The sequence below is a fragment of the Primulina tabacum genome, chromosome 3 (genome assembly GCF_025594145.1).
Source record: "Primulina tabacum isolate GXHZ01 chromosome 3, ASM2559414v2, whole genome shotgun sequence".
Taxonomy (NCBI): domain Eukaryota; kingdom Viridiplantae; phylum Streptophyta; class Magnoliopsida; order Lamiales; family Gesneriaceae; genus Primulina; species Primulina tabacum.
This window is the reverse complement of record NC_134552.1, coordinates 50332480-50346247: the sequence shown is the minus strand read 5'-3', so window position 1 is coordinate 50346247 and position 13768 is coordinate 50332480. Positions and strand designations below refer to the sequence as shown.

The following is a 13768-nucleotide window of genomic DNA, read 5'->3' as shown; positions in this document are numbered from 1 at the left end:
GGAAATATTAACTTCTGATGGAGTTTTGCAATGCTATTGAAATGCTGGAAATTCGGGTTCTCACAATCATACTTTAGAATAATTATAAATACTTTTCTAAAAAAATTAAAGTATGAATGACAAGAAAATTAAAAATAAAATAGATAAAATTCCGATTTTTTCAGCGATTCATATGGCTTAAAAGTATATTAAAAAATCAACCAATTTATGTAGAAGAAGAAGTGAATTTTTTTTCTTTATTTAAAATATTCTGTATACACATTTAAAATTAAATAAATAAAAAATAGTGCGACAGGCTGAAAAGAAAAAATCTTTATCGGGCTTTGTTATCTAAGGCCCACTATCATTATCGGGCTTTCCGTTGAATGCACTAAAACAGGGCCGTTGCATAATAAGCTCACTAACTATACATTAGACCGCTCGGAATCTTGATTAGAATCAGGGTTTTTTCACGCTACTCCACATTTAACTTCTCAAATTCATTCAGGTTTCGAGGAGGTACGTAAAATTTGACTCTCCCTTTGCATTTTTGTTTTCTTTTTCCTCGTCAAGTTCTTTCTCTAGTAGATATGTGTGATGAAATGTAGCTGTTTAGTTCCAGGTTAGTAAATATTCAATTTTTCTGTCACATCAGTTCATTTTGATCGCTATTTGCCAATATTTATTCATTATTCTGCTTTGTCTTTTATTTTATCTGGATTTCAAGACTAAAATCAGGGCCGATCCTAACAATATTTTGTTCTGAGTCTAACTTTTAGAAAGAGGACTATGAATCATAACGTGTGTTCATTTTTTTTAGTTCCATAGCAATTTTTCAAATTAAATCAATACGTTAAAAACAATATAAAAAACTAAATGAATAAAAATATCAAACATGTCCAAAATGATCACCAAAAAACAAATCGCCTAACAGTTTTAGAGCTAAAAATACTAATCAAGTCTGTATAATCAAGTTGTTCAATAATTTCTTTCTCAATCGATAATATAGCCAGTTTATTCAATATTTCTTGTGACTTGGTTGATCGGAGAAAAGTTTTGATGAGCTTTAACTTTGAGAAACTTCGCTCTGCACTTGCTACTATGATCGGGACAGTCAACAAGATTTTATAAGCAATATGAGCATTTGAGATTCTAAATGCAATCATTATTCATATGAGTATCACATGAAAAGACAAATTTAAATGCAATAAAGATTGAATATTAGCAATATGAGCATTTGAGATTCTAAATGCAATCATTATTCATATGAGTATCACATTTTCAAACTTTCACATTTGAATTTTGATCTTAGCTGGACCTGATATGGTGAACGAATGGACCGATTCCGTGGGGCCTTTAGGGTTTTCAATTTTTCATCTCGTTATACTTTATATATATTGTGATATTTGAAATTTTGAATACATATTTTAAGAAATATTTGGGTTTTTTCTATGCACTCTCAAGCAAAGTTTCATAGCAGGAGATTTCATGATTTGGAAACTTCCTCGTGTATATATTACAAAAGCAAAAACAAAAGGGAAGTCTCAAATCTTGAATCCCCGCCTCAAAAAGAGTGAATAAATCTTTAATTCGAAGGTAATATATGATTGATTCTCTTTTTCTGATTTGTTCCGATTTTTATACTTGTCCTTAATCCGACATGCTTCCCACCATTACTCCTCCCCGATAAGAAAACTAGACTGGTTTGGTAAATCATACCAACTTATTGCCAGCTAGATTAATTCATCCACTCCTGACTTTGATTTCGAAGAGAACCGATAATTTCTTAAAATTTTACGAGTGATTTTTTTAATAATAAAATTCATGTTTCGGCCGCATTAATTCCTCACAAACTAGATTTTCCTTTCGCTTCCATAGATGCATATGTGGGGGCTATCTAGTATTATATATAATAATTTTTTAAAAAAATTTTTGGGCCCCAAAAAAAGGATGGGCCTGAGTCATTGGATTCATTTGACTCCAAATAAGCACGGCCCTGACTAAAATGTTATGTATTTGCGGTGAATTTGGATTAGTTGTATGTTCTAATGATTTAGAATTTTTTAATCGGCTTTTGGCATGAATATTTAGTTGTGGTGGCCTGGATTTTTCATGCTGGAGTATATTTTGGGTACATGGCCGAAATATGCTGAGGCTGGGTTAATTATGTTCGTTTGGTTGCTGATTTTATTTTTATTCGTACGCTTTCACTAGTCCAGAGAAGGGCCACCAATTAAGCAACCGACGGTTAGTAAAGGCTTGAGGCTTAGGATGTTGGGATGCGAGGAAATTTTTTTGTATATTATGTTTCATTCATTGAATAAAACACGGGGTCACCTTAGTTAAATGCCCCAGTGTCAGTAATTTTAATTTGAGTATGATACCTCGAGTAATTGATTTGATTACATGTGCTAGAGACTAGAGTTTGAGTTTCCCTCTGGCTGTTTTTTGTTTAGCGTGTTTCGTAATCTCCGTATTATTTAATAAATATATTTTTTAGGTTAAGGTTAAAGGTTTTATATGTTAGGTGCTTTATGTATGTATACTTCTTGAAAGTCACTTGTATCTCCCTGGAATTTGGGCTAAATTTTTTATACTCGGCGTGATAACTGTGTGAAACCAGTCTCTTTGTGCTTCCTATATTGCAGATGGCTAGATGGGATGAGATTCTCTCCCTTCCTGTACAGAACCCTCCAACCTTGGAGTTCTCTTCGGATGATGTTGTGTGGTCCAAGGTGGAAGGTTGGCGTGATAATATAGATAGACTTGCTCTGATCCCTTTCTCCATGGAGTTTACTTGAGAAACTGAATATTTGTTGAACAATAGTTATTATCTCACAGTTACTCCATATTGGAGTCTTGCCTGCATAAATCAATTAATGATTGAATATTATTTCCAACCAATGTTCGAATTTTGTTGATTTTTTTCTCGCTTAATTATCCAAATGAATTAGCTAATTTTGGGATAACAAACAAGATAATGGAGGGCTGCAAACATCTCTTGCATCTTAGTTTGTGTTTCATTAAGGATAAGAGTGGTTGTAGACTGTTTCAGTTTAACCAATCGTGTACCCTTTGTTAGGATTGTATCAATTAAAGATACATTCAATGTCTCTTCTTTCTGTTAATTTGATTCCTTGTGGTTGCTTGATAGTGAGGGATATTCTTTCTGTGTGGCTATAGGGAAGTGTTTCAGTGCTCAATATTGATATGCTTTTGGCATGTTCGTCATGCATGGCATAAAAATTTGGTGAAGAGATGCTTAAAGATGGAGATGCGCGCTGAAATAGTAAAAGAGCTTGGACAGGCCGTTAATGAAATCTGCAAAGGGACCGGCACTGCTAATGTTTTCGAAGCTTTCATGGAAGATTTTGTTGATGCCGCAGAGTTTATGGACTATTTCAAGGCAATTTGGTATCCAAGGCTAGGTAATTTGCTTTAATAGAATTGGTGAAATAACACATGATGTCCAAGTCCCGCGCATTTTCAGTAACTAAACAAATGGACTACTGTCTACCCTTTGTTGAAGCGTGCTTTTGGAGGGTTTCTCTTGTTAAATGTGCATTTCTTTTCCAGAATAGAAAATTATCTTAATTTTGCTTGATATGATAGGACTCTTCTGATCAGGTATTTGGGCACGTGCACTTAAAGCTCTTCCTCTCGCAAGCCAAGAGACCTGTGCAGCATTGGAGTTCTATCACAACCAGTTGAAGCTTAGGTTATTAAATGAGAAAGAACAAAGTGTATACGAACGTGCTGATTGGCTTGTAAATAAGCTTGACACTAAAGTCCATTCTTACTTCTGGCTTGATGAGTATTCAGGGAAGGAGGATTTTGCAAGATATTGGAAGGATGAATGGATGAGTGCTCCAACAGCTTGGAGGAAATCATTAAGTATTCCAGATGCTCACATAGTCATGGAAGGTAAATGTGCTAAAGTTGTTGATGATCAAGATACAGTTCATAAAGTGTTGAACCCTGGTTCAGAGTATGCAATCTGTGGTTGTAGTTGGGCAAAAATGGGAAACTTATGCGAGCATATTTTCAAAACAATGAAATTATGTCTGCCATGGGTTCCACCACTCCATCTATGAGTATGTACAAGTACAGCCAGGCCTTGATTAATATACTTCACTGTCCACCTTTTGATTCTTTGGTTCGTGGCCATGCTGTTTCATTAGCAATATCCGTACGGATGCAGTTGAACGCACAAATTCGCCCAGAGAGCAGCCGGGACAAAGGACATACTGTAGATTCATCTCAGATTGAAAATGGTTCAACTGTGAAACCCCAGCATACACAAGCAGTGAAGCAATGGATTTAGATGATAATCCAAATCATCCGATGATCACTGAAAATGACAACAATACCAGGGCTCAATTTGGGGTGGCAGTTGATTCATCATCCATGCGTACTTTGGCACCTCAGTTTTCCTCTGGAGATAGAAGCGCATCGTCTGCTCCCTTCTCAATCGTTGAGAATGGAGAACTCCAGGCAGATACTGGCGCAGACACAACCAAGAAACTCTCTTCTACTGATATTGAATTCAAGAGTTCGGGTGGCCAAGAAAATTTTGAGAAAAACCATAATGCAAGTATGGTTGATGTAGAGCCACAACCTCGTAATGACCCTTCACTCATGGTCAATCCTTTAGATTCACATGCAGAACTTCAGATCATTGGATCTAAAGGTGGTAAAGGTGCATAAATTTTTTCTGCTGTAGCGGGTGTTGGAGGTGAGACAGAAAAAAGCTCCACACTTTTGTCCGAGGCAGTTAATTCAAATACTACTTTCACTTAAAGATAAGCTGATATCAGTGAAAAGGAGTTGAAGACTTGCCTGGTACCAAGCTAGCATCATCGGAGGTCTAGCTTCATCAGAATATATGATGAATTATGACTCAATGAGTCACGTGTTGAACACCCCATCAAATAATTGTGCCTGTTGCATCAGGTGTCAGAACCGGTTTGTTATTGAATGCAGGACATAAGCACCAACTTAGACGAAACTTCTCCTTTTAGACATGAAGTGTAATGCTAATGTCCATGTCTAAAGAAGTAACTCATAGCAGCGAGGTTGGACGTGTCCCTGGAATTCAAGAAGATGGATAAAGTTGAATGTATTGCTTTACATGAGCAAAGCAACCCACGTGATAATTTTTTTTATCTGATATATCTGGCACCATGCTCTGCGGACGAAGGTGTGGCGGATGAAGGTGTGGCGGGTAGGAGAGGTATGGAATTAAACGGAAAATCGAGCTTAATAGGGCAACAAAGTTTTGTTGGTTCTCAGGATTTTTTTCCCAAGAATACTAGAGGGAAGACGAGGAGCAATGTTCACATTGTAGTTGTATTGTACGCATGTTCTTCAAAATAAATTAATATAGATTTGGGGACACAAACATCTAATTTAAGGGGGAAATTAAACCTGAGTTGAGTATTTTGCAAGAGAAAAAACACAGAGAAATTTATTGTTGGGATACAATGTTGTATCAGAATTTTTTCATGTTTGAAAATAAAGTTATTATTTATCCTTACTACTTCCTAAACACCCTAAAAAAACTGTCATGGTATATATAATGTGTTGATTAAATATTGCCCTTCTTTAAAAATTATAATTAGATAGATTACCAAAGGAAATATGAAAACTTATCGTAAATTTCTCCATTCCTCTGTCCAAAAGCGTAAAGCAGTCTCTTTGAACCGTACTTTGTTGGCCAGGTACGTCCCACTTAGGGATGTCAATGGGTCCGGGTTTTACCCAGATCCGCAATGGACCCGCGTATATGGGGTGGGTTTGGGCATAGTAAATGGGTCATGGGGTGGGTCTCGGGTCCAATTTTTCAGACCCGTTCGGATATAAGACGGGTCATGGGTCCTATAATATCCGCCCCATATATATGTAGATATAAATATTCTAGGATTTATTAGTTTTATTAATATTCATTTTTTAGTAGCTCACCTCAACCATAATGATCTTAGCTATTTCTATGTCAACTGTTGCATTTGAATCTACTTTTAGCAATAATGGAAGAATAGTTGGTCCTCATCTTAGTAGATTAAATATTGTCTACTCGCTGATTTTATATTGATATGTTTAATTATGTTATTACTTATTTTCGGAGATGTCAAGATTTTTTTGGAGAGCTAATAACTCATTTTTTATGTAATTCTTTATGTCGTGAAAATACTTTGTTTGTTATTATTAAGTGTGGTCGAAGACATGAATTAATTTTCCACAATGTTGTATTTAGAGGCTTGTCTGTTTCATAATTCAGTCATGTGAGAAGAAATATTATTTTTTATTTTAAAAAAATTCGGGTCTCACGGGTCTACCCGGCCCCGTTTCGTATTCGATGTGAGGTGGGTCTGAAAAATATTTAACCGGGGTGGGGCGGGTAATGGGTCAAAGTTTTTTTCATGGGGAGGATCTTGGGTTTAGCCAAACCCGCCCCATTGACATCTTTAGTCCCACTTTAAAAGGAAGAAAATTCGATTATTTTGCAAACTAGTATGTTTAAAATATTATTTATTTTATGCATGTTTTTATTCCTTTCGGGTAAATATTTGTTTATTTGGTGGTTTTATATTATCATTTTATGTGGATTGTTGATTTTGAAAAAAAGAAAAGAAAAGAAAAAAAATATCATTCTTCCGTATATATTTAGTACAAATTACAAACTCTGTGTTGATTGTTTAAATTATTTATTGAAAGATTTATGATAATAAAAATTCATGTTAATAAATCTCATATCTTACTAAGACGTTTAATATTCAAATATTAATTTACACATGCAACGCGTGTGCACCGTTGCTTAGTCTATACTAGTCCTTGTATACATATATTGTGTGCGTGTGATTTTTTTTATATAAATACTTTTGTCATAAAAAAATTTAGAACCAAATTTAGATTATAAGTTTTTTAAAAATTGAATTTAAGAAAATTTAGTTGAATACAAATTTTAAACATCATAAAAGTTAAAAAGAAATATGTAGTATGACTAGAGTTAAAGAAGTAAATGATATATTCATATTAAATTGTGTCACTCACGTTATATCCAATGATCTAATTTATATTTGGTTATGTGAAGTCTATATATTTTTATGATACGCCACGTATCAAGTATCTATATTGGTATTCTATAATTGGATTTAGTATTAGAATACTACCTTATGGTAGTGAAGTGAAGTGACATTTGGATTGCAAGGCAAATATGTTTGTGCTCCGATATTTATCAGTTATCACGGTTGCGGGTGAATCTTGAATTTCGTTTTCTGGAAATAGATGAAAATGGGGATTGTGGAAAATAATTATGATACTCACTGAAAATTTAGAGTCCGATTCCAGCAAGTGACACTAGTCCAGACGCAGGTTTCGCATTTGCCCTGAGTCTGAAATCATGAAGAAAACCGTTAGAAGGGGGTCGGGAGGGTGTCTCGGCGTAGTTTCTCCGACGCTCAAGTCAGAGACTGAAGATTTAAGTGGAGAGCAGCTAAAAATACTGGTGAAAAGTAATATACTGAATGAATGAATCGTATCCTCAAACCTGTTATTTATAAGAGAATACATGATCCTGTCATTGGCCCACAACCTGTGTTAGGAATGGGCCGAGAGTTTGGGTCTGATCTTGATGGGTCCATTCCTGGGTATTAAACTAGATTCTCATTGTCCATTCCGGGCTTGTGCAAGACTTCATCTTAAATGGAATATCTGAACTTCAGGATTCAATCGTGTAGTATGCACACTCTCGTGATTGATGGGACAAGATAACAACATAGGAACAATGTGTTGTAAAAAAGTAAAAATTTATGGTAAAAAGTAAAAATCTCAAACTCTCAAAATTTACCAAACTACACACTTTATAATATTTTTCTCTCTACTCAATTGTGATTTTCTTCACAAATGAGAGGTCTATTTATAGGAAATCTTTACAAATAATCCAAAAATAAAATACATCATTACCTACATTATCACACACTAATTTTCAATATTTACAACTCTTATTTTCAACATTCAAATATTCAACATTCAAATATTCAATACTCACATTTTAAATATATTTTTCAACACTCCCCCTTGTGATGATGATCATAATGATTGTCTTCATTACGTGTTTTTATACTGCCTCGTTAAAAACCTTACTAGGAAAAACCCATTGGGATAAAAACCATAGTAAGGGAAAAAGAGTGCAGTCACGTAAACTCCCCCTCATGTTGACACGAACAATTCTTCACAAATTTCGTAGATTGCGCATCCCAATATTATATATGTGCTTTCTGAATATTGACATAGGAAGTGCCTTTGTGAAGAGATCTGATGAGTTTTCACTTGATTGAATGTGACGAACATCAACACATTTATTCTTCTCTAGCTCCTTAGTAAATGCGAAGAACTTAGGAGGAATATGTTTAGTTCTGTCGCTTTTTATGTATCCCTCTTTCATTTGAGCAACACATGCAGCATTATCTTCATATAGTATCACAGGCTTCTCGTCGAATGATAATCCACATGAGATTTGGATATGTTGGGTCATTGATTTTAACCACACACATTCACGACTTGCTTCATGTAGTGCAATAATCTCGGCATGATTTGATGAAGTTGTTACGAGCGTTTGTTTCTGTGAACGCCAAGAAATTGCAGTGCCTCCACGAGTAAATACATATCCAGTTTGGGAACGTGCCTTGTGTGGATCAGATAAGTATCCAGCATCAGCATAACCAATTATACTTGGATTAGTATCTTTTGAATACAAAAGTCCCAAATCTGTCGTTCCTCGTAGATAACGGAATATATGTTTAATTCCGTTCCAGTGTCTCTTTGTTGGATATGTGCTAAATCTTGCCAACAAATTTACGGCAAAAGATATATCGGGCCTCGTACAATTTGTAAGATACATAAGGGCACCGATAGCACTTAGATATGGTACTTCTGGACCAAGAATAGCTTCATCATCTTCACATGGACGGAATTGATCCTTTTCTATGTTTAATGATCTAACAATCATTGGAGTACTTAAATGATTTGCTTTATCCATATTAAAACGTTTAAGGATCTTTTCTGTATAATTTGTCTGATGAACAAACATTCCACATTCGTTTTGTTCAATTTGTAAACCCAGACAATACTTGGTTTTTCCAAGATCCTTCATTTCAAATTCTTCCTTCAAATATGACACAACTTCTTGAATTTCCTTATTCGTTCCAATGATGTTTAAATCATCAACATATACAGCAATTATTACGCATCCGGATGTTGTTTTCTTAATGAAAACACAAGGGCATATTGAATTATTTACATATCCCTTTTTCATCAAGTGATCACTTAGTCGATTATACCACATTCGACCTGATTGCTTTAACCCATATAATGATCTTTGTAATTTCACAGAATAACATTCCCTGGGTTTTGAACTTTGTGCTTCAGGCATCTTAAATCCTTCAGGGATTTTCATATATATATTACTATCAAGTGATCCATATAAGTAAGCTGTAACAACATCCATAAGACGCATTTCTAAATTTTCAGATACCGCCAAGCTAATCAAATACCGAAACGTAATTGCATCCATCACTGGAGAATACGTTTCTTCATAATCAATTCCAGGCCTTTGAGAAAAACCTTGTGCAACAAGTCGAGCTTTATATCTTACTATTTCATTTTTCTCATTTCGCTTTCGAATAAAAACCCATTTGTATCCAACAGGTTTTACACCTTCAGGTGTAAGGACTATAGGTCCAAAAACATTACGTTTATTTAACGAATCCAATTCAACATGGATGGCTTCTTTCCATTTTATCCAATCTTGCCGATTTTTACATTCACCAAAAGATTTTGGTTCATGATCTTCGTTATCATTTATGATGTCGATTGCCACATTATAAGAAAATATATCATCAATTTCATCTATATCTTTTCGGTTCCATATTTTTCCAGTATTAATGTAATTGATAGAGATTTCATGATTCTCGTCAGTTTGTGGTTCTGACAGAACATTTTCATCATCATATGTTTCTTCAGGAACATCATTCTCTATTTTGTGATCATCATGTGTTTCTTCAGAAACATCATTCTTTATTTTGTGATCATCGTGTTTCTCTATGAATTTTCTTTTTCGAGGATTTTTATCCTTGGAACCGACTGGCCTTCCACGCTTCAGGCGTTTAATGACATCATGAGTATCTTCAATTTGTTTCTTTGGAATTTCAATTCGAGCATGGGCATTTGCAGCATGTATATATGATTTAGTTACCCCTTTTGTGTCAGCAAATGCATCTGGTATTTGATTGGCTATTCTTTGCAAGTGTACAATTTGTTGTACATCTTTTTCACATTGTTTTACTCTTGGATCCAGATGTAACAATGATGATACATGCCATGTAATTTCCTTTTCGGTATGTTTCTGTTCTCCCCCTAACATTGGAAAGATTTCCTCATTAAAATGACAATCAGCAAAACGTGCTGTGAACACGTCGCCTGTCTGAGGTTCAAGATATCGAATGATTGATGGACTATCATAACCGATATAAATTCCAACCTTTCTTTGAGGTCCCATTTTCTTTCGTTGTGGTGGTGCAATAGGCACATACACCATACATCCAAAAATTCTCAGATGAGAAATGTCTGGTTCTTTACCAAATGCAAGCTGCAATGGGGAGTATTTATGATATGCACTTGGTCTGATGCGAATTAATGAAGCAGCGTGTAAAATTGCATGTCCCCATATAGAAATAGGGAGCTTTGTTTTCATAATCATTGGTCTAGCAATCATTTGCAGACGTTTAATCAATGATTCAGCCAATCCATTCTATGTATGTACATGAGCAACAGGATGCTCAACAATAATTCCCATAGACATACAATAATCATTGAAAGTTTGGGAAGTAAATTCACCAGCATTATCAAGTCTAATTTTCTTGATTGTATAATCGGGAAATTGATTCCTCAATTTTATTATTTGAGCAAGTAATCTTGCAAATGCAATATTTCGAGTTGACAATAAACATACATGTGACCATCTGCTGGAGGCATCAATCAATACCATAAAGTATCTGAATGGTCCACATGGTGGATGGATTGGTCCACAAATATCACCCTGAATACGTTCAAGAAACATTGGTGATTCAGTTTGGATTTTGGCTGGTGATGGTCTTATAATAAGTTTTCCAAGAGAACATGCTTTACATTGAAACTTATTATTCTGAAAGATCTTCTGGTCTTTCAGCGGATGACCATGTGTATTTTCTATAATTCTTCGCATCATTGTTGAACCAGGATGTCCCAATCGATCATGCCAATTGGTTAATATTGAAGAATTATCAACTACCATGTTTGATTCAATGGGACTTATGTGTGTATAATGCAATCCAGTAGGGAGCATTGGTAGTTTTTCAATCACATATTTCTTTCCTGATTTATATGTGATAAGACACATATATTTCTCATTCCCTTCATTCATTGTTTGAGTATCATACCCATGGGAATATATATCATTAAAACTCAACAAATTTCTTTTCGATTGTGGTGAATATAAAGCATCAATGATAAAAAATTTTGTACCATTAGGTAACAAAAATTGTGCTTTACCACATTCTTTAATCAAGTCTACAGGACCTGATATTGTATTCACCCTTGTTTTTGTTGGTTTTAATTCCAAGAAATATCTTTTATCTCGGAGGATAGTGTGCGTTGTACCACTATCGGGTATGCAAACTTCAGCTTTGCTCACATAGTATTTTCCACATTTCAACTTCAAAAAATATATGCAATGAAATAAAATTACTGACAATAAAATGCAAAAATATAGCACACAATAAAACATTATCATATGGGTACATAAAATATTTTACATATTTATTCCACCAGCAAATTTATCATTGTCTGAGAAATCAATCAGAAAATCTCCAGCATCAAAATGAGTTGAATCACTCAAAGGTTCACTTTGTTCAGTGAAGTTGGTCTCCTTTTCTTTCCCCTTTAATGATTCTTTATAAAGTTTACAAAGATGCTCAGGGGCTCGACAAATACGGGACCAATGTCCTGGAGTACCACATCTGAAACAAGAACTTTCATATCTTTTTGAGTGATTCTCATTAACACTCATATTTTCATGATGTCTTTTCTGTGGATGGTTTGGGACGTTCTTTTGAGATGAGTTATAAAAGTAACTATCTCGATTATTTTCAAAACCACGGCCGCGTCCACGACCACGACCACGACCACTTCCACGTCCACATCCACGACCACGACCTCGATTTCGTCCTCGACCAAAATCTTGTTTATAACTTTGATTTTGGTTTCCAGATTTAAATTCATTTTTGCTTACGAAATTTACTTCAGGAAATGTCGTTGAACCAGTGGGTCGTGCCTGATGATTTCTCACTAAATTCATTTGTTCGAATCTTTCTTTTAATCCCTTCCACAAAGCCATGGGATGCCAACGCAAAAATATCATGGCTTTTGTCTTTTCTTGGGATGTCGATATGCCATTTTCTTTTATGGTCTCATTTAGACCCAATGACTCAAGATGCATTTATACATCGATAGTCCATGGCATATAATTTTTTTCGTGATATCAAGAGCAATGAATTCGAGTTTTGCCAAGTTTGACATGGTGGTACTAAAAAAATTACGATGCATTTTATTAGTTAATGAATATTGCAATACAAAGTAATGGATAAACAACAAGTACAAGTATTTGTAAAAATAAAAAAAACACACGAGGAGGATATTCTCCGATAAATAAAAGACTCGTGAGTATGATAACCAAAATAATTAAAAATAACTTTGAGAAAGTCATCTTCTTTTTTCTTCGAAAAATTTTATGAAGAATAATTTTTAGAGAAGAAGAGAAAGTTGGAGTGATTGAATGTGTTTGTGAGATGATATTTATAGGGCAAAAACTAGCCGTTTTGTTACCGTTTATGACCGTTGGTGTACAAAAAATAAATGTATGTATTTGTATAATTTTATGGTAATAATATGGTGAATATAATATTAATCATGTTTAAATAATTATGTATATCATATCACATTATTATAATGAGGTGTCGTAAGTTATTTTGTTTAAAAACCTTATAGGCTTTTATACTTGTCGTATCCCTTACCGGGAGTGTGGGATGTCGTCTTAACATCCTCCCAGGATTTATAACAAGTTTTTGAAAAATTTATTTTTATTATTTCTAATAATAACATTATATTATATATTAAATATATACACAATAAATAAATAACAGTAAAATAAATATTATTACTTTTGTTATCTTTTTCTTCTGTTTGGAGCTTGGAAAAGGATGGAGGACTTTTAGAGCTTCGTGCTGATAACGTGTTGTGAAAAAGTAAAAATTTATGGTAAAAAGTAAAAATCTCAAACTCTCAAAATTTACCAAACTATACACTTTATAATATTTTTCTCTCTACTCAATTGTGATTTTCTTCACAAATGAGAGGTCTATTTATAGGAAATCTTTACAAATAATCCAAAAATAAAATACATCATTACCTATATCATCACACACTAATTTTCAATATTTACAACTCTTATTTTCAACATTAAAATATTCAACATTCAAATATTCAATACTCACATTTTAAATATATTTTTCAACACAATGCAAGTTTTTGGCCTTTTGTTTTTGTTTTTTTACCTAGTATATCATTTTCAAAATATTTCAAGTCAATGAATGAATGCAAAAAAATTTAGCACAGAAAAGTTAAAAATGGCCAACGTTGGTACCTAAGATTTGAACAACAAAAGTGATGCAGCTAAAATAAATGAGTCGAGTAGACT

At 34.1% G+C, this 13768-nt stretch overlaps 1 protein-coding gene across 5 annotated transcripts; it reads left to right on the top strand.

Annotated features, from left to right (window-relative positions):
* The first annotated feature begins 427 nt into the window (after positions 1-427).
* Positions 428-5411, top strand: LOC142541172 (uncharacterized). 5 transcript variants are annotated; one of them, XM_075647816.1, is made up of 4 exons: positions 428-498; positions 2628-2714; positions 3163-3407; positions 3607-5411. In XM_075647816.1, exons 2-4 carry the CDS (start codon positions 2641-2643, stop codon positions 4071-4073), a joined length of 786 nt encoding a protein of 261 aa, XP_075503931.1. In that variant the 5' UTR covers positions 428-498; positions 2628-2640; the 3' UTR covers positions 4074-5411. The 5 variants fall into 5 exon arrangements, with proteins under 5 accessions (XP_075503931.1, XP_075503933.1, XP_075503930.1 ...); XM_075647818.1 differs by having other exon boundaries at positions 431-498; positions 2628-2721; positions 3607-5410; XM_075647815.1 differs by having other exon boundaries at positions 467-601.
* The last annotated feature ends 8357 nt before the right edge of the window (positions 5412-13768 follow it).